Genomic DNA, 21328 nt, shown 5'->3' on the forward strand with positions numbered 1-21328 from the left:
AGGATGGGGAGGGATGGTGTCCCTAGCCTGTTTGCCAGAAGCTGGGAATGGGTGACAGGGAATGGATCACTTGATGATTACCTGTTCTGTTCATTCCCTTTGGGGCACCTGGCACTGGCCACTGTCAGAAGACAGGATACTGGGCTAGATGGACTTTGGTCTGACCCAGTATGGCCATTCTTATGTTCTTATCTCAGAAGGGATTTACAATCACTTTCAACCCTCCCATAGTTTAAGACACCTGAAAGAACTCTGACTAATCCTGGAAGTATTCTGAACTGCAGAGTTCAGTTCACCACAGAAATAACATACAAACACAAAAGCTTTGCATTCAGAGTGCATGTGATCAAAGGATCAAAGACCACCAGCCTTCTCAGATGCAGTGTGGCCACCCTGATGGGCCTATTGAGACAGGTGGAAGAACTTGGAGGATTTGATGATATTGGACTTTTGAAAGGAGATCCAGTATAAATCAACTTAAGAGACAACGTTGAACCATACAGTTTACAAACACCTCTACCAAAGAGATCTTGGGAGAGACTAGCTGCAGCTTTATGCAAAATCAGAGGACATCATTATCTGGTCGTACTGGACTATTTTCCCAGGTATATAGAAATAATGTAATTAAAGACATAAGATGTTGCAGTGTTACCGAGAAACTGAAGTGCACTTTTTCTCACTTTGGTCTTCCAGAACAACATGTGATGGACAATGGACCATAATTCACTGCAGCAGAATTTAAGTCATTCCCAACTAAATATGATTTTGATCATATTATCAGCAGAGCACTTTAACACCAAGTGAATGGAGAGGCTGAGAGAGTTGTATAGATAGCTAATAAAACCCTACATCAGGAATATCCATTCTGTGCTCTTCTGAGTTACAGATCAACCCCAATAGCAACTACTGGATATAATCCAGCACAGTTCCTGATGGGAAGAGAAATCAGAACTGCTGTTCCAACTTTGGAAAAGAATCTATCTCCAACGTTGCCAGACATGAAGAGAGTGGCCAAATCAGATAAAAAGGCTAAAAGAGTTTATGAACACTTTTATAACTGATGTTACTCAGAGAACTGCGAGGTCTAGAATATGGTGACCATGTTCATGTCAAATTGGATGGAGAAAAAGGATGGATAACTCTAGCTGTCATGATGAAAAAGAATTCAGCGCCCAGATCATATGTAATCGAGACTAACAACGGAGTTCAACAGAAACCATCAACATCTACAGTTTGTTCCTCAAAAAGAACAATCAGCAGAGTAAACTCTGTAGATGGCAGAGGGAGAACAAGAAGACTCGAGGATTCCAATAGGGTGACCAGATGTCCCAATTTTATAGGGACAGTCCCGATTTTTGGGTCTTTTTCTTATATAGGCTCCTATTACCCCCCACCCTTTGTCCCGATTTTTCACATTTGCTGTCTGGTGACCCTAGATTCCAGACTGACCACAGCCCATCATTACAACTAATTGACAGCCAGATGACCAAGATGCTACACGTTCAGGTCATGTAATTAGAAAACCAGTATGATTCAGAGACACTTAACAGACTGATATGTATTGAACTTCAAAAACCATGTGATAGTGTAAATATTATAAATGGTAGGAATGTGGAACTTAAAGGGGAGATGTATTATATTGTTCAGCCACTAGGTGGTATTGTATGAAATACCTTATTTAACTTCAGCCATGCCTGGAAGAGCATTCAAGGATCTAATGATTAATGGAATGCATCTGGTGTGTATAAGAAATCTCCTGTGACCAGCCCTTATCTGGTACAGAAGTACATGGCAGGCCTGATCATCCAAGCCGTCTGCATGTGCAATTCCCACTGAAATCATGAAAGACTTTAAAAATTGGGCCTCAAAATGGTAAACTCTTGGGGAAAGAGACTGTGTCCCTGTTTTGAACAGCACTGAGTAGGATGTCGGTGCTGTACAAATTATAATGGTGTGTAACTTCATAGCATGCACAATATCCTAGGTTTCAAACTTGCTCATATACAAGCACCTAGAGGCCACAATCAGGAATCAGAGCCGCAGTGTGATAGACACTGTTTACATATATAATTATATACAGATACAATAAAAATATATGCATCTTACATAAAGTTTATCCGCACTGGTTTGGGATGTGCTGCATAACTAAATGTGTGACCGGGTCACTTGTGAAGTAACAAACTTCCCAAACTCATTATGATGAAATTTCCAGAAAGTCTGTCCCATCATGGACATCATGTGCGTACAGCTGCCTCACATTGAGATGTATGTCTCAGAAGATGCACACCAGATCCACCCAGGCACCACCATTTGAGCTGTCCACTCTTCATGTTATGACTTTTACTGTACATCCTTGTGATACAGCATTGTCACTCTGTGTGTGTGTGCACGTGCATGTTTTACAATTGTATTTACAATAGACCCTCAGAGTTACAAACACCAGAGTTACAAACTGACAGGTCAACCACACACCTCATTTGAATCAGAAGTACACAATCAGGCAGCAGCAGGGACAAAAAAAAAGGAGCAAATATACTACAGTACTGTGTTAAACGTAAACTACTAAAAAAGTAAAGAGAAAGTTAAAAAAAAATTGACAAGGTAAGGAAACTGTTTCTGTGCTTGTTTCATTTAAATTAAAATGGTTAAAAGCAGCATTTTATTTCTGCATAGTTGTTTCAAAGCTGTATTAAGTCAATGTTCAGTTGTAAACTTTTGAAAGAGCAACCGTAACATTTTGTTCAGTTACAAACATTTCGGAGTTATGAACAACCTCCATTCCCGAAGTATTCGTAACTCTGAGGTTCTACTATACATAGATGGTGGTCAAGTCAAGGTGTCAGTCTCAGTGTCTGAACAAGTCAACAGCTGAGGGTAGGGCACTGTGCCAGTCCACAAGTGAACCAGGCAGCCCTTGCTGATGGGCCCAGTCTGCAAGTATGTGGCCTACATCCTCTGACTGGCCGCAGTGCCAAAGGGGGTGTCAAGAGGGCCCCACGTATAGTCATTAGCAACACATCTAATCAGGGCACATCTGGAGTGATTGAGTACCACCCAGAGGTGGGATAACATCACACAAAGGCATGATGACATTGTGATGCTGGCAGGCCAGATGCCAGCTCTTGCCCAGGCTACAGGCATTCGTTAAGAACTGACAAACTCATAGCTGGAGTTCAGACCAGTTCATCTGTATGTTAGTTTTCCTCAAAATAGCTGTTAGTCTGATAAGAATGTATTTAGTGTTTAGACTCTGTGAAACGCTTGTAAGCTTCTGCATGCATTAATCTCACTTGTAATGTCGGTATTCCATGCAATAAGAAAATATGTACGTTTTGCTTTATAACTTTGAAAATGTTTGTTCTGAACTTGCAAACCCAGGCACAGGAATGGTCCCCGGCCCATCCAGAAGAACTATCAAAATCTCATGGGCCATCAAGGCACAGCATCTGGTTAACAGCCGTATCATACCTGGAAAATGCTATGTGCAAGGAAGCTGAATGAAGGAAATAAAACAAAACCACAGGAAAATGTTTCGTCTGTCTGCACACTGACCCAGCTAGCGACCCCCGCAAAGCCGGAGATTGCAGGACTGCCTCCTGGGCATGCCCTGCCAGACACCTGGCCTTAGCGATCGCTGGCACGCTCAGCAGTTCGACGACAACTCGTTTGTGTTGCTCGCTTTGGCCTGTAACAACGAGCCACCTACGACGTGCTGCTGCAGCAGCAGCTGCCGGCTCCTAGCGGCCTGGGCTCAGCGCCTGGTCAGAAGGTGAAGAATGAAGTAGAACCCATCTATCTAGGTGTGACCTTAGACCACACATTGAGTTACCATGCCCACCTGAAGAAGACAGCAGTTAAAGTTAAGATGCGCAACAATCTTCTTAGCAAACTGGCAGGTTCGTCATGGGGTGCTCGTGCTCCAACTTTGCGGACATCAGCTCTTGCCACCTTGTATTTGGTGGTGGAGTACTGCGCACCAGTTTGGAGTTGATTGTCACACACCAAACTGGTGGATACGCAGTTACGTGCCGCCATGTGTATCATCTCCAGCACCCTGCGTCCAACTCCATCCCTATGGCTCCCAGTTCTGAGCAATATTGCTCCTCCTCATATCAGATGAGAGGTTGCCACTGGCTAGTTACTGGAGAAAGTACATGCCAACTCAAGCCTGCCACTGCACAATGACCTTTTTAAACCACCAGATGCACGTTTGGCGTCACATCGCCCATTATGGTCTCATCCGCCACGCCAGGATGTTAGGGCGGAAACACTCTGGCGAGAGGAATGGATCGGTTATAATCCCCAACCAGTCCCTCATCGCCGACCCCACAATCTGCCCGCCTGGGTTTGAACTGCCCTGTCGCCAATGGTCCCTGGTGAACAGGTTCCGGACCGGGCAAGATCTCTGTGCAGCCAACCAGTATCGCTGGGCCGTCGTGACAGCCCTTCGTGCAGCTGCGGCGCAAGAGAGAGGCCGCTGCACATTGTCGATAACTGCCCGCTGACTAGGTCTGCGTCACGCCACTGAAGATGCCCTGGCTTGGCTGGACGACTCTGCACACGCTCAAATCGCCCGGCCCTGGGACTGACGGGTGGGGGCCGAGCCCCAGGCCAGCGTGGCTGTGAGGCAGCGCCAGGCTGGGGGTAGGGCCAGGGTCACAGGGTGGGGTCGGAGGCAGAGGTCGGGGGCCGCTGCACCAGTGACTCCGGGGGGACCCTGAGCGAGGACTGGGGAGAGATCTGCCCAGGCACTAGTGCGCTCAAGCCAGGGCGGGTACTGCGCATGCGTAGATGCCCGTAGCCCGCGAGGGTGCCAAGACCCGTCCTAGGGAGATACCACGCATGCGCCTTCTCCCGGAACCGGGTGGGGGCGCGGAAGCGGCGGCTGAGGAGGTGAGTGTCCGCGCGCCGGGCTTCCTTTGCCCCCGCCCCGCCCCACGTCTGTGGGAGGGGCCTAAGCAGCGTCCATCGCCGCGGCCTCGGGCATCTGCCCGAACCCCTCCCTGTCCCCTCAGCGCCCTCCGGCGGGGACCGGATCTCGCCCTGCTCGGCCTGGGGTAAGCGCGCTGCGTTGCGAGTGCGTGTGGCCGGGCTGGGGGAGGCTGTGCTGGGGGGTGACAGCGCTGGGGCTGGGGGTGGCTGTGCTGGGGGGTGGCAGCGCTGGGGCTGGGGGAGGCTGTGCTGGGGGGTGGCAGCGCTGGGGCTGGGGGAGGCTGTGCTGGGGGGTGGCAGCGCTGGGGATGGGGGTGGCTGTGCTGGAGGGTGGCAGCGCTGGGACTGGGGGAGGCAGCGCTGGGGGGTGGCAGAGCTGGGGCTGGGGGTGGCTGTGCTGGGGGGTGGCAGAGCTGGGGCTGGGGGAGGCTGTGCTGGGGGGTGGCAGCGCTGGGGCTGGGGGGTGGCAGAGCTGGGGCTGGGGGTGGCTGGGCTGGGGGTGTGTGGTTGCGCGTGGGGAGCAGGTGGGTGTGGCTGTGCTGGGGTTGGGGGGTGGCTGCAGTGGGCATAGTTGGAGTGGGGGGGTAGGTTGCCAACCCTCTAGGATTGTCCTGGAGTCTCCAGGAATTAAAAGATTAATCTTTAATTAAAGATAATATCATGCGATGAAAACTCTAGGAATTCATCCAACCAAAGTTGGCAACCCAGGGGCTAGCAGCAGCGCTAGGGCAGTTCCCCAGCTGTACTGCAGGGGCAAGCCCTACACAGCGGGCCGGGGACAGACACCCCCATCATAGTGTCCTCGGCATTCCCCGGCCTCCCCAAACAGGTCCCGCTAGAGGCCAATCTCCTGTTAATTCACCTGGCACAGGAGGGCACGTTTCCCACATGGGAAGCAGGTGCCTACTACTGCTGTTTGTTCTCAGTGCTCACTATGACCTGCACAATAGAGAAGATCTTAACAGATGCCAAGACCTTGCTTGAAAGGCTGAAAGACCATGATAATGCAGCAGAGTCTCTCATTGATCAGTCTACTGTCCTCCATAATCGGGTGGCAGCCATGAAGGAGATTGGAACGTCACTATCAGAAAAGGTTAGTGCGGGAGACACCATTCTTCTATCCAAAAGAGTTATACAAATGTATATTATCCTTGGTAAAAGCGTCCCTTTGTTTTACAAGTACCAAGAAGATGCAACTGATCTGAAGGACATATCTAAATACAAACCTCACATCTTGCTATCACAAGAAAACACACAGATCAGAGACTTGCAACAGGAAAACAGAGGTTAGTAGTCTAGAGCTACATGAGTGCTCTTCACACTTGAATGCCTAGAGCCTTTAGAATAGTAAATTATATACCTATAAGCAGCATAACGTGAAAGGGAATGCAGATGCACTAAAATACCTAGCATCTTGTGCTTAACTGTATGTGCAAAGGTAAGGCATCACCAACAAATATGACTTTACATTTTACCCAATAGCTTCTTGTAATTCTTAAGTGGTATAACCCTGTCACTACGGTCTCAGAAGAAAGAATCCCTTCAGTGGAGTTTCTTGATGGGGTTCTATTGTTAAGAAAGTGTGCTAAAGGTGGGAGCTTAGAAACATGCATTTTGGAAACACCTGTAATGACTTGAGGAACAATGAAAATAAAGGCATCCATCTTCTATGAAAAGGCTATTTCTTCTCTGGAGCCTATTATATTGAATAAAATGTTTGCTGCATAAATAACACGTCAGGGTCCTGAGGCCAGTAACTTTTCCATCATAGTGTAATGTATTGGTTTATTTCTCTCTAGTTTGTAATCAAATGTGCAATTCTAGGTGGAGGGAAATTGGGTTGCTTGAAAACTTTACAGTATGTTCTTTTTGAAGTAACTTAATTGAACAGGAAGTGTGGGAGATTTTACACACCTGCTAGGAACTTGCCTTTATTAAGTCTGTGTGTATAATGGAAGGTAACCTCATATAACTGTAGTGAGGAAGGTGCCCTTCAAGATTGTTGTTTCATGATGCTTGTATTGTATGTTGTAGAGTTGTGGATCTCCTTGGAGGAACATCAAGATGCTTTGGAACTTATCATGAGCAAGTACAGGAAGCAGATGTTACATTTAATAATGGGAAGAAAAGATGTGGATGCTGAGCCAGTCCTAAAAGTGCATGAGGCTCACTCTTCGGTAAATTGGGGAGGGCGGTAATCATTATTTTACCTGTTTCTGGCAAGTGTTGGGAATAAAGTTTGTACTTTAAAAACCCTGTGCTCTGCCACTATTGTTTACCTTTATGTATCCTTTCCCACAAACAACTCTGCTCTGAAATATCCTTCCTGATTCCATAAGCCATGGAACCTCCTGCACCTTCCATTCCTTCCTATAAACACTGCAACAATAACCCAGAGTTCCATGCCAACTTCAACTTAATAAAATCTACATTTTTAAAAAGGAACTAATAAAATACATCCTAAACTTCATTCAAGAAGGGACAAGTAGGACTATTTGTCCTTCTTGTAGCTATTGGAAAAGTATTTGGAAGATGTAAAACAGTGTCACTGTGAACTGAGCATAGTATTGTCCTGCTTCAATGTATTTGCAGGAAATTGAGAATCACGTAGACAGAATCTGTGAGATGGGGGAAGCGATGAGAAAAGCTGTTCAGATGGATGATGATCAATTCTGTAAAATTCAGGAAAAACTAGCCCAGTTGGAGGTAAGACCTTGGTGTGGCTTTGAAGTTGGTTGTGGGATGGACCTGTTGCCTACTTGTACTCACTAAGGGTAAATCTAGGTTTTGGGATATTGACTGATTCGGAGAAATCCTTTCTGCTTCATACAGGGATATGACCCAGGCTGGCTTTTTAAAGGGAAATCCTAACAATCTCTTTAAATTTTGCATACAGTAAGTAAATGTTAGAAAAAACTGACCAAATAGCAAACAACTTTAGAAAGACATGTCTTTCTATATTTAATATTTCTGTAGCAGTCAGCAACTAGGATTTTACTTCATAGAGGCTGCTGTTTTGTATAGTATGCACTAATCCTGTTCTGAAATGCTTCTTCTATTCATGAAGAGCAGAAAGTAAGAGACAGAGGGATACCCCATCTGTGCTCACTATTTTTGTGTATTGGGCACCAAAATAAAACATTTAAAAGTGGAATAAAGAGCACAGCCCCTATGCCTCTCCATTCACCCAAGGTTCTTCTGTGGTGTGTGGGGGTGTGTCTGTATGTGTAGAATTAAGAGAATGTAGTTCCCCACTCTGCCAGTGCAGAGATGTTCCCCACTGCACAATTTCAGTATTTTAGAGCTATTTAGTACTGTCATTTAATTATGAATTAGTTCATTTCTGTTTTAGCCAAAATGTCGATTTTGCAGCTTGAAAATAAAGAGCTGCGGGAGCTGTTATCCATCAGCAAAGAAACTATCGAGGTGAGGCGAGAGGAGCTGCCTGACATTGCATCTCAAGCCACAAAATAACTCTCTCTCCAAACTCTTGACTTTTCAAACTCTATGGAAACCAACCACTGTACAGGAAAATGTTTTATCTTAGTTATGTTTTATTACTTCATGTGTTTCCTGGTATCCCTGTCTGATGTCACCCTCTGATGGCAATGGTTTGCATTGCTGCTCAGTATTAACAGTATTCAACAGCTTAACAATGAGGCATTTATGCAGCTATACTCCTTGCAATTGTTTGTTTCCTCTCATGAAGAATGTTTCTGGATCAGCCCCAATGGGAGACATCTAACTCTGTAGGCAGCAATTCAAATCCACTTTAGCATTCTCACTTCATCGGTGGTTACAGAGCATTTTACAAGTTATGATTCTTTTTATCTAATAGATATGAGTGAAAGCATTTATTGGAGAAGTTGTCTTGTAAATATTAAACATCACACATTTAATTTTGCTTTAAATAACTCTCCAAACAGCATTTGGCTGGGTTAACAATGTCACTTAGATACAGACTCTCTGCTTTTTATTGTAAACAGACCGAGAGAATGGCAGAGCTGTAGTTGAGCATGTTTTCTAGCTCTTGTGTTGGAAGGAGTGAACACACCCAAAGCCCAGAAAACTAGGTAATGTTTAAAAGCATCAGTCTTAATCCAGAAACAATCAATTTTTAAATGCAGGCTTTCCATCCCTGTTAGCAAGAATTCAAAAGATTTCTTTTCATGAATTAATACTAAACCTCTCAGTTCCAACACGAGTGTACTTATTACTTCATCCTCTTCTGTGAGTGAGGGTTCTGTTGGACACGGATATAGGCCTTATGTTTTTGAGTGGAAGAGACTTCCTTCCCTCACCCCAGGACATCTTTGGCAAGTGTGAGTTGGGTAGAGACAAGGGCTTTCTGGAAAGGAAAATAATGGGAGAAAAATTCTCTTCTCCTTTCTTCCATCTCAGTTGAAGAATAAATGAAATAACCTAGTACGCTATTTTTCTGAAGAACTCAGTGCTTTGAGACCAGACAGCAAACAGAGTAATTATTTATCATGGCTCTTGCTTTTATGGCAACGTGTGCTGTGAGATTGGCGTAAATGCATTCCACCTCATGACACGACACGGGGTCGTACCACAGCTTGATTAAGATGTGGAGTTTAAGGAATTGGAAGCTGAGCAGCAGTCGCCTTCTCAGACAGTCATCGCTGAAATCCTTACTAGGAAGAGGAGTCAAGAGGGTGCTGTTTTAATGAGTACTTCTGCTAGTCCACTTTTCTAAACATAAATGTTCACTGTAGAATCTGAGACCCTAAATGTAGTGAGTGTGACTTATTGCTGTTGGAGGGATTTCCAGAAGAGCATAAGGGGGCTTAACTCCCATTGAAGTCAGTCAGTTAGGTGCCTAACTGTTGAAAATCCAACCTTTCATCACAGCACCTGAACTTCAGTCCAAGAGCAAAATACCTCCTTGTTGCTTCACTTTCCACAATTGATCTTCCCCAATGGAAGTGCTGAGCAATAATTTGGCACCTTTCTACATCCTGTATGACCATACTGCAACCACTAGGAACTGGGATCCTGAGTACAGAACGTGGAATTGACAGGAAAACTGCTGCTACTCTGTGCTATACAAACATAGACTAATTAGTAGAACTGGTTCAAGTTTAGTAGAAACTTCCTTAGCACCAGTTGTAGCTTTATGCCTTTAAATATGCCATCAGTGCCACTTTCCGTGTCAAATGAGTTCCTGTAATGAGCAGATATGTGCTCAGTTTGTTTGATTCTGATTTATACTGTAAATATTCTAAGGGAGGAGATACTATGAATAAATTAGTGTTACTGTGGTGTGCTACGATAATTCTTTCTCATTTGCCTGCTCTAAGCGGTCAGCTGACTTGAAACAGTTTTCTTTACAGCTCAGGTTTATCAAGTATGTATATTGGCTTTTTATTTTTCTTGAAATAAATCTCTTGAAGTATTACCATGTGACTGTGCTTTATATAGATGGCTATCTACTAACACTTGTAACCCCATGCAATGCAATTACTTTGACTAATTATTTAGAAGTTATAACAGAGGCAAAACAAAAATGAGTGCTCTGTGCACAAACATCCAGTTTGCATAAGAAAAGGGAAAAAAGGAGTTAGTTCCACTAATACAAGGAGTCTGGTGGCACCTTAAAGTCTAACAGATTTATTTGGGCATAAGCTTTCGCGGGTAAAAAACCCACTTCTTCAGATGCCACTGGCCTCCTTGTTGTTTTTGTAGATACATACTAACACGGCTACCACCTGATACAGTTCCATTAATGTGGCCTTTGATTTCTATGAGAGGGTGACATATTGTATCTGCAGCAATGTCTCCTGAGAAATTCCAGCTGTCTGTCAGATTTGACTGAGGAACATTCTCTGAATGCTTTTACGTTGCAAGCTCTCTGGGGTACAGGACTGTATTCCTATATGTCCACATAACCTCTAGCACATGATGCGTTTTACTGTAATACCAGGGCTGTGAATTGGTAAAATTACATATGTTTATATTGTAGGAAACCATATACTCCCCTACTGTAGCTTTACTGTAAGAGTGAAGTGCTCTTATGGATATTGATGGTGGAAGTTGTGTAACGGGGGCCAACAATGGAAAAGCCCTGCTCCCCCTCCCTATCAACACAAGATTAAACGGGCTATCCACATCTGAAAGACCACTTTGTTCTTCCTGTTGCTTTCTGCTTAGCACTTTAATCCACGGAGAGAAAGGATACAATCCCTTCTCCCAAAACTTTGAAATGTCTCTTTAGACAAAGTAGGGCCCAATTGAAAAAACCTATAGGGAACAGCTATCAAATCTTTATTTCTATTCCTAATAATTTTGTTGAGTGTTTTTGTTTTCGCTTTCAGGTCTGAACATTTCTGACCCTTAACAGAGTAACAGGACAAATCCATCCAGCATCAGTATCTTTGTTTTTTTTCTGATGCTTCATTTCTTGGAGTTATTTCAGGCTTTTATGTGAGCAAAGGAATCCTGCAGTTTACTTGTTGTGCTGCTTCTCGTGTCCCTGTTAACAATCCAAAAAAGTAGAACAGCTGTCTGTAACACAGTATGGACATTGCCAGGAATAGATCTATTGCGTAGGGCAAGATCAGCAATTTAAGGTCTCATGACTGACACTGAAAGGCTATTTTGAAATAGTACTTTCATCCTGGATAGCAGAGCACTCTGTGGCTTTGTAAGTTATTGTAAATAATTTTCAAATGCTTAGAACTGAATGCTGTCAACTATAGATGTTACACAATTGGAGCTGCCTCTTTTCTAGAAAAGCAAAACTTCACAAAGATTTCCTACAGTTAGCTAGACCGATTAACTTCATTGCTGTGAGCACAGTTGGAAGCCATAATCTAGAGCGAATGCTGTTTTAAGCACTGTCTCGTTTAAGCCTGTTGGCGCGAGTCTTGAGCTGGTGTAAAACACACCAGCCCTGCCTGCCCATGCGTGCAGAGAGCCAGGGGGCTGTTGTGAGGCTGGGGGATTGTTGCTGATTCTGAAGGGGCCGAGCGGAGCAGGCGCTTGGTGCGGGATGCGGACGGGCGGTCTTGCGGTCCCGCCGCAGCAGGACCGGCGTGCCCATGCCGGCAGCGTGGCTGGCACTCCGCCGAGACACGCCCTGCACGTGGAAAGCCGGGTTATTTTGCCGTGCCCGAATCCCGCGCCGCCACTAGGGGGCGCTGCCGCTTCTCGCCATGCAGGCTGGCCTTGGGGTCCCTCGCGCCCCCCCGCGGGGCGCCCCCTAGCAAGGACCTGGGCACGCGGGGCTGCGCACGCGCGACCACCAGTTGCTGTCACGGGCTTAGGGCCCTAACACCTCGCCCGTTGGCTTCGCTTCCCGCACAAGCGTACATCGCCCCCTGCCCCGGGGATGGGGGGAGAAATGTGCGCATGCGCATTGTCCCCAGCGAGGGGGCTTTATGCGCTTGCGCATTCCCCTCATTCCGTGAGTCGGGTTCCCCGCGCGCACGCGCGTCTCTTCCTCCGTTGCCGGCCCCTCCCCACGGGTCTCTCGCGAGAGCCCGGGATTTATTCCTACGTGCTGTGCCGTGCTGCTCATGGCGGCGCTGGAGCGGGGGCGCTGAGCTGTTGGGGTAAGTGCGGCCTGAGGCGCGGCCCTGGAGCGCCCGCACCCGCCTAGGCGGGCCCCGTGAGCTCTGAGGGGTGGCGGGAGGGGCTGAGGCGGCCTGAGAGCCCGCGTCTCCATCGCCCTCTCCGCCCAACGGTCCCGAGCGGGCAGAGCCCCTCCCCCGCCCTTTCTGTGGTGAGGCGCGGATAGGCCGATGGGGCCCGGCGCGAGAGGCCGCGGCCGGCGCGGGAGCTGCTGGGGTCCCGGGGGTTGTGGGCCGATGATGGGGCCTGAGCAGCGAGAACACTACAAGTCCCAGCGTGCAGTGGGCGGCGGCCTGCCGCGGGGACTGCTGGGGGTGTAGTTCGAGCTGCGTGGGGCCGCGGGCCTGGGCAGGTTCAGGACTACAATTCCCGAGTGCCACTGAGCAGGGCAGCCTGCCAGGGCTGCTGGGGGATGGAGGCCTGGGCGGTGCTGGATTAGTGGGGCCTGGGTGCGGGGAGGACGATAGGTTCCAAGGTGCTGTATGAGGGGCCCGCCGAGGGCTCTGGGGAATGGAGTGTGGGCCGCTGCGTGTCTGGAGCCGGGGAGAACTACAGGTCCCGGCATGCAGCGCGCAGTCAGCCCCGCCCGGGAGGGAACGCAGGCCTCTCTTCCTTTGTGTGTGGGGGAGCAGCCGCCATTTTCCTTTCTCTCCCCCCCCCCCCCCCCTTTGTATGCGGCGAGGGTCGCAGGCCTGGCCCTTGCTGGCTCGTCGGGGAGCCGTCATGGCCGGCGGACCCATGGGGCTACGGCCTGCCTGAGCAGGTCTGCGGGGAGGGGCGCCCGCCCGGGCCGATGCTTTGTCACGCTCTGGGTCTCCAGTCCCTCACCCGCTTCCGCTAAGCCCCCGGCAGGACTGCGCTACTTCTCTGCTCCTCACGTCCGGGACTGAGGAGTTCGGCACCACCCCAAGCCAGGGCGTCCCTGGGTTTTTTTTCTCCTCAGTCTTTCACAGCCGCCACCATCTTGCTGCAAAGTAGCATGTGTTGTAGCCAGTTTGGAGGCCTGGATGGGGAGGCTGCTGCTCCCTCCAACCTAACATGCGCCTGGATCATAGAATCATAGAATATCAGGGTTGGAAGAGACCTCGGGAGGTCATCTAGTCCCATCCCCTGCTCAAAGCAGGACCAATCCCCAACTAAATCATCCCAGCCAGGGCTTTGTCAAGGCTGGTCTTAAAAACCTCTAAGGAAGGAGGTTCCACCACCTCTATATGTAACTCATTCCAGTGCTTCACCATCCTCCTAGTGAAATAGTTTCTCCTAATATACAGTACACTGTAAATGTCTGCATAGGCCACTTGATTTGCTGCAGGCCCTGGTGTGGGGGCCCTGCTAATGAGAATGATGCATCAGATTCTGTTCTTTGTCTGGTGTAATAACGTCATTCTGCAAGATACACCGGCTAGCTCTAAACCAGTTTAAAGGAAAAAACTAACTTTGCTTTAATATTTACCCTTGTTTCAGTTTGAATTGTTTTTAAATACATCTGTTCACTTGCATGGCCCACTAACAAATTTGTCACTTCAACCTCTGTCTTGATTCTCTCTACCCCCCTTCTCTCTCAAATGCTTTTAAACAATCTCAGCTTCAGAGTAATGGCATCTGACAATTGCTACTTCATTGGCCCAGGTTTGTGGATATCCTATGGAGCTTTCTGGAGTTCTTACTGTTACCTTTAGCTGATAGGTGCTTAAACAATGAAATATTTGAAAGATCTCCAAAAGAAACCTTACTATAAAATAATTATTAATATTATGTCTTCAGAGCTGTGGCTTGCTAGCTAAAAATGTAACATCCAATTTCCATTAAACATGGCAGCATTGTTCTCTTAAGATATATTCTAAATAAACACATTTGAGTTAAACAAATGGTGTGTTAACCCCATCTGTTGCCTTGTGTGAAACTACATGAGAATACCCATTGTTTCAAAACTGGGATGTAACAGAAAATGGCTGTGGCTGCAGCCTGGCAATTTTTTTGATTCTGGTGAACTGAAAACATGCATGTGCAGAGTACTTAATAACCCTCTTATTTAAATTAATTAAAACTTGAAAGACCTTAAACTGCAAAACATGCATAGCTTTAGCTTTGTCTCTGAGTTAATCCTCTCTGCTGTAAATATACAAATGCAGAGACCAGTGTGACGAGGGCTGGGCAGCTGCTCTGTGTTTATGGCTGGGAGGAGTATTTATAGCAGCTGAGTTGAAAAGTAAAGAATTTGAGGCAGACACAAATTCAGATTTTGGTGAGTCAGACAGAACTTAGAATCTTGACTAAACCTTTTTCAATACTGTAAGAATGGTAAACTCATCTCTACATCAAACCAAAATTATGAAATGGAAGTATATGCTAAAACTTTCTCCATATCTAATTAAATTAGCCCTAGGCAGACATGTAATTAGGATAAGAAATGTTTTGAATTGCTTCATGAAAGAACTAAGTCATGTTCCTGCAGGGCTAAAAAGTGTTTAATGTAGCATTAATTTAACAGTACCAATAGTGTGCTAGGCAATTTGGATTCAAAATATTTTAATAAGGGGATCCTGGCTTGTTTGCAAGGCATCTCCCCCCACCCCCAAATCTCAATAGGTTCTCTCCATTCTTATTGTGTCCCTTAAGTTTCCCCGTTGTCTTCTGTAGCAAGTCAGTATAAAATCTTCATACTGAGACATGAAGCCCCATTTTCACTGATGATGTCATATAGTACCAATTGGCCCTCCTTAAGACAACATGGTCTCTGTACATTATGGGCAAGTGGATACTGTCACTTGATTTTGGTAAAGCTTCTCAATTTACTCTCTTCTGCATCTCTCAAATAGCTTGATTTGTTGCAGGTGTTGTGTGGGTGTAGTGAGGGGAGAAATTTTAAAAACCTAATGCTTGGAAACATTTGTAAATAACTTCAAAATTTGGTGCACATTCTCAGCTTTTTATGACAAGCTGGATGAAATGCAGAGCTGAGAGAGACCCACCCATGTTTCACCAAAATGTTAATTCAAATTCCCTGTTCCTGACGGAGCATTAAGGATATGGCCATAAGCTTAAACTTTCAAGAAACATCAAAAATCAAGTCTTTTTTTTTTCCAGGCTGGATCATGCAGAGAGATGCAAACTTGTACTGCTGGTGTGTTTTAATTATGTGGAAAATTACTGAGATAAACTAGGACTGTGTATATCTGAAAAAAACCTTCATTTTGAGTGCTAAGGTGTGTGTGTGTGTGTGCTTTAGTGCTTTGGGGGGCCTCTAGCCACAAAACAGTGAGTCTATCCTTGTGGATCTGGCTCTGGCTCTGTGGATTTATTTAGATACTAGGAGGTTCTGGAATCCCCATCAGAGGTTTTTAAGAGGTTTTCAGTGGATCCCTGAAATAAAATTTTCAGGGATCCACTAAATCAGAGCTATTTGCATAGAGGCCTTGTGCTTCTGCAGTACCTGAAACCCTCTTGTATCTCCATAGTAGCATAGTTGTGTTAACAGTTATGGGTTGTCTTACAAGTTTCTGATCAAAATTTCCCTCTTGGTACGGTATTTTAAGATTCCTCCTCCATAATCTGAAATCTGTGTGGACTCAGTCATTATTATACTTCACAGTGGATGATGGTTTCTCAAGTCCTGCTGGGAGAAAGGGGGAATGATGCTTCAAAGAAGGCACTCAGGCTGAGTTGCTGTCCTCAGCCTCTGGATGATGTGGGGAATATCATAGAAATATAGTGTTGGAAGGCACCTCAAAGTCATCCTGTCTAGCCCCCTGCACTGAGGCATGACCAAGTAAACCTAGACATTTCCTGACAGATGTTTGTCCAACCTGTTCTTAAAAACCTCTGATGGGGATTCCAGAACCTCCTAATATCTAACCTAAATCTCCCTTGCTGCAGATCAGACCCTTTATTTCTTGTCCTGCCTTCAGTGGACATAGAGAACAATTGATGACACTCCTCTTTCTAACAGCCCTTAACATATTTGCAGACTGTTATCAGGTAGCCCCTCAATTCTCTTTTCTCAAGCCTGATTTTTTTCTTTCCTCATAGGTCAGGTTTTCTAAATCTTTGATCATTTTTGTTGCTGTCTGCTGGGCTCTTTCTAATTTTTCTACACCTTTCCTAATGTGTGATACCCAGAACTGGACATAGTACTCCACCTGAGGCCTCACCAGTGCTGAGCAGAGTGGGATAATTTTCTTGTCTTACTTACAACTCTTGTGTTAATATACCCCAGAATATTAGCCTTTTTTGCAGCTGCATCAACTGACTCACATTTAATTTGTGATCCACTTTAACCCCCTCCCAATACTTTCTAGCAGTATTACCACCAACCCAGTTATTCCTCATTTTGTTGTACCATTGGTTTTTGCTTCCTAAGTGCAAATTACTTCACTGCTTTATTGAATTTCATCTTGTTGAATTCCGTCCTATTCTCCAATTTGACAAGGTCCTTTGGAATTCTAATCCTGTCTTCCACAATGCTTGCAACTTCTCCCAGCTTGGTGTTGTCTGGAAATTTTATAAGCATGCTCTCCATTCCCTTATCCAGATTGTTAATGAAAATATTAAATACTAGACCCAGGACTGGCCCCTGTGGGATGCCACTACATATGCCCTCCCAGTTTGACAGTGAGCCATTGATAACTACTCAATGAGTAGTGTTTCAACCAGTTGCGTGATATGTAACTTCACTGTTTTCCTACCCAGGGAACACACTTCTATCCTGCACACAAGCCAGTACACTTATGCCCTCAATGGTTTCTTTCACCTAGTAGTCCAGTGTATTAGATGTCAGTTTCTGTTTCAAGCCCTCTGCTTGTGGAAATTGAAACAGTACGTTTTCAGAAAGGATTGTAATGCCCAGTCATTACTACAGAGTGGAATAGTCTAATAGTACAATTATGCCGTTCATTGGCTCTAGGTGTTGCATAATGAGGTTTTGAAATGTCATAAAATGACAAATGATGGTACAACTTGTCTATGTTGTGTCAGAATATGCAGGCTGTTCACTTACAGCAATGACAGATTCAAGGGACACCCTCCTTTGCAAAGCAATTTTGTTTTATACAAAGTCAAAGTAGTTCTAGGTACTAGACCTGCACGTATATCTCCCTGACCATATTGGTTTTTTTTAAGTTTCTGGTTGTATCAAAGACCCATACCAACAGCAGGGGAGGCTTGTTGATTAAACGGTGTAACTGACTAGACATAAAGTGCTGTCAAATGGATCATATAAACAGTTTAGGAGAAAAGGTTCAAATTTACATAAACTACCCCTTTCATTCACTTGGTATCGATCAAAGCAAGGTTACTGTTGCAGTGTTTTTATATGTAATAAAATTTGGAGCTTTCTTGGAAAGCATTACTGCATCTGCAGAGGCTGTCATGAGTTGGAAATGTTTCTGTTCTGTCCCTGTTTGGAGGTGGATCCTCTTGGGAATCTAAGACCAAAAATGGGAAAACTAGAGTGTATCTATAAAAGCAGATAATCTTGTCCAACATGGGACAAACCTGCAGCATTAAGGTAGTGGCAAAGTCCTTGGTGGTAGGAATTTATGGTTTATAATATGTTTATTCCAATTATACTTAGTGTGTATTGTTTTGTTTTTTTTCTTTTCCAGTATGAAGTGTAACAGAACAGAATTTACCACCTGAAACTGCTGCTTCAAGTTCAGATCAGGAAAGGAAAACGCCACATTGTAACAACAAAACAAGACCAAAGAAGAGTAAACCTATACTGAAGACACAACACTTGATCTGAAACAAGAAGTTTGTGCCTACTCAACAGCTTCAAAAGAGCACGTCCCAACGCTGCTAGTAGTCTTTGTTTTCTCCAGTGCTGCACTGAAACTCCCCAGTGCAGCAGCAGTTATATTCTTTATTAGCTTCATAGATCATTTTCCTCTCGCTGTCTTTTTTTAATAATAGCAGTCTTCGTACTTTGAAACGTGTGCTGAAACAGAAGAATCAGCGAATACTACTGAAAGTGCAATATTTGAATATCACTGCGAGGTTGGTGCATGTACTATCTCTATTAAACAGTTATAAATGGTTCTGAACTAAATCCTTCAATTATTTGGAATATAACACAAAACTTGTTAACAAATGTTCACTATTGCCTAGACTAGTGTTTATTGGTCTCAAATGTATGAGGGTAGAATTAACAGAACCCGATTGCTTCCATTTAAAATTATTTATGGAGTCTCTTTAAGAATTGTCACTTGTAGCTTGTGGTCACTTGGCCAGTAATGGAAAGCAATCTTGTAAATGCATGCAATCATTTCTCAAAGCTTCTACAATTTTCTCCAGGTTTCTCTTGAAATCAGTTTACTCTAATGCTTTAGATGGGTATCTTTTTTTTAATAAAATTCCTATTTATCCTCAAATACTGATATTGCTGCAGTTGATAGTCCCCACTTCTGTAAACTGGCAGGTTAGACGTACAAGATGACTTCTTTTGGTAGTGGACTCCTGAGTTGGAGAGTACCCATGGGTCCAGTCTAGCAAAAAGCATCTGGCTTCTGCATTGCAAAAAACGATCCAAGCTTCTGTAGACTAGTACAGCAATTCCAACTTTTTTTTTTTGATCTGGCCTCTTCTTTGGAAGTTGCCTCGAGCACCTTTTGTGATGGGACTCTGGATAAGTGGCACATGTAAATTGACAAGGTTCTTATTTGATTTTGTTTTATTCAGCATTATAAAATTAAGTTGAAATAGGCGTAGAAATATGTCAAGCACTTGGAAAGAACTTGTTGAATTTTCCTTGCTGTTTTCTCCCCCTACTGCATACCTTAGTGCCAACCTTGGGCACTGCATCTCCTATTGGACTGAATTTATCATCTAATGGCCAATCAGTAATTTTTTTTCACTGTTCTAGAAATAGTCTTAACATTAAACCCAAACTAGCTCAAATGATATAATGCAAAAACTTCCTTTGAGTAAGAGAAGTTACAGCAAAGTGTTTTTACCTTGTTAGTTGAGGTTTTTTTGAATGTAGTTTATAATTTTTTTTGCATATTTGTAACACTTGAATACCTCTAGTTCCAATGGCGTTTACTGGCAGTTCTTCTTCAGAAGCATGCAGAGGCCATTTTTCAAATGGATTTCATAAAACTTGGGACCCTTTTATCAATGTGAGGTGTCTGCCACCCTCACTATAGCTCTTTCAAAGTAGGTTAGTTGCTTCACCCATACTGTTGCTGAGCTGTTTTCAGTTTGAAAACCATTTCATTCCCTTCCCCCAACCATTTCCTCACTATTGACCATTTGCAGGACACCAGCTCCTCTTTTTTAAATACATTTTAGTGTTGATGGCTGTTAAAGCCAATCAGTAGGGAATACTTAAAGGTGTTGCCTTCCCTTGATGCTGTCTGCCTCACAAAGGAAGGTGCCCTAGGGGTTGCACCACTTTGAACGTGGGTATCCCAAAGCCTGAAATTCTGGTCTGGTTTAGGCTTATGGCAGAGGGCTCTGCTACAGTGTAGAACTGTGGAGGGCATTCTGATCATTGTAACATTTAAGGAATAAAGATATTTTGAGCATCTGTCTGAATATACCAAGATTCTGGTTTTGAAGCTTCTTGTAGTTTTAGAATTTTGCCTTTGGAGCTAGTGTTGTAGTGGTAAGTGCATTTGATATTCTCTCCATTATATCATGTATTAGTACATTTTGGCATAGCTACTAGAAATTCTTTAGGTGTTCTCTAAAGCTTGTACTATTTGCTAATATTTAAACTGAGGATGTAACTGTCTTGTGTTAAGCTTTAGTTGATGTATTTCTTGATGCTTGATTTGTTTGAAACATTTTGTTCAGTCATAGAAGTTATGAACCTTGGTTATTACTGAGTTGAGAAATTGCATCAGTCTGAACAAGACTCAGGTAAAGTGGTCAGGTTTCTTAAAAGCTTTTCACTCTTGGGTGTTACTTAAAAGAATGGTTTCAGAGTAGCAGCCGTGTTAGTCATTATCCGCAAAAAGAACAGGAGTACTTGTGGCACCTTAGAGACTAACAAATTTATTAGAGCATAAGCTTTTGTGGACTACAGCCCACTTCTTCGGATGCATAGTGGGCTGTAGTCCACGAAAGCTTATGCTCTAATAAATTTGTTAGTCTCTAAGGTGCCACAAGTACTCCTGTTCTTTTTACTTAAAAGAATGAATCCATACAGCATTATGACTTATCAGAAAGCTCTAAAAATTCCAGTGTAGCAGAAAAATCTCTCCTATTCTGATGTAACTGCATATGAAATCTTTCCCGTCACTTGGGATGTCCCAAGAAAATAGTAAAAATGGTTTTGAAGCGGCTTGGTGGAGTTACTGTTTTCGCAGGAGAAGGAAAGTGTCCTGCCCCACATATAACTTTACTTATCCAAACTTGTTTTTATTCAGCTACAAGTTTTAATGTGGTGGCAACAAAACCTGGGATAGTTAACTTGACTGTACAGCAACTGTTTATAAAACTCAATATTTGCATTTTTATCTAATATTTACCATAAATGATTAGTTTTCAGTATTTTCACTTGTACCCTAGCTCCATGGAAGAACAGATCTTTCTATGACATGCTTCAAGGCTTTTTAATAAAATGCTAAGTATGGCTGACAAGAAATCAACTGCCTAAACTAAGGCTTGTAGCAAAGTTGCTAGCCATTGTACTGTACCAAACAGAGAACAGTTAAAATCCTGGGCAGTAGAAGGGTTCAGCTTGCTCTTGACATTACATGAAGGACCAAATCCTGTGGGGAGTGTACCACTTGCAGTTCCCAGTAAGAATAGATGGAAGTTTTCAGGTGCTCAGCACCTCTCAGGATTTCTGTCTATGTTC

General features: G+C 44.4%; 2 protein-coding genes across 21 annotated transcripts in view; both read left to right on the top strand.

Annotated features, from left to right (window-relative positions):
- The first annotated feature begins 4200 nt into the window (after window positions 1-4200).
- SIKE1 (suppressor of IKBKE 1) lies at window positions 4201-10351 on the top strand. Of its 7 annotated transcripts, none has more exons than XM_024108280.3 (6): window positions 4201-4893; window positions 5859-6025; window positions 6113-6218; window positions 6967-7109; window positions 7525-7638; window positions 8305-10351. In XM_024108280.3, exons 2-6 carry the CDS (start codon window positions 5867-5869, stop codon window positions 8404-8406), a joined length of 624 nt encoding a protein of 207 aa, XP_023964048.1. In that variant the 5' UTR covers window positions 4201-4893; window positions 5859-5866; the 3' UTR covers window positions 8407-10351. The 7 variants fall into 7 exon arrangements, with proteins under 7 accessions (XP_023964048.1, XP_042708569.1, XP_065447467.1 ...); XM_042852635.2 differs by having other exon boundaries at window positions 4259-4893; window positions 8285-10351; XM_005294933.5 differs by having other exon boundaries at window positions 4823-5057.
- A 1727-nt stretch (window positions 10352-12078) lies between these two features.
- The window catches only part of CSDE1 (cold shock domain containing E1), a 48174-nt gene continuing 38924 nt past the window's right edge, over window positions 12079-21328 (top strand). For 6 of the 14 annotated variants that reach the window (XM_065591383.1, XM_065591386.1, XM_065591392.1 and 3 more), the window contains exons 1-2: window positions 15612-15731; window positions 18129-18519. The gene's annotated coding sequence lies outside the window, so the exon portion shown is untranslated. Of the gene's footprint in view, window positions 12507-15611; window positions 15732-18128; window positions 18520-21328 lie in introns of those variants that run through there. The other 8 variants (XM_005294931.5, XM_065591390.1, XM_065591385.1 and 5 more) reach the window with 5 other exon arrangements.

Source organism: Chrysemys picta, chromosome 4 (assembly GCF_011386835.1).
Source record: "Chrysemys picta bellii isolate R12L10 chromosome 4, ASM1138683v2, whole genome shotgun sequence".
Classification (NCBI taxonomy): domain Eukaryota; kingdom Metazoa; phylum Chordata; order Testudines; family Emydidae; genus Chrysemys; species Chrysemys picta.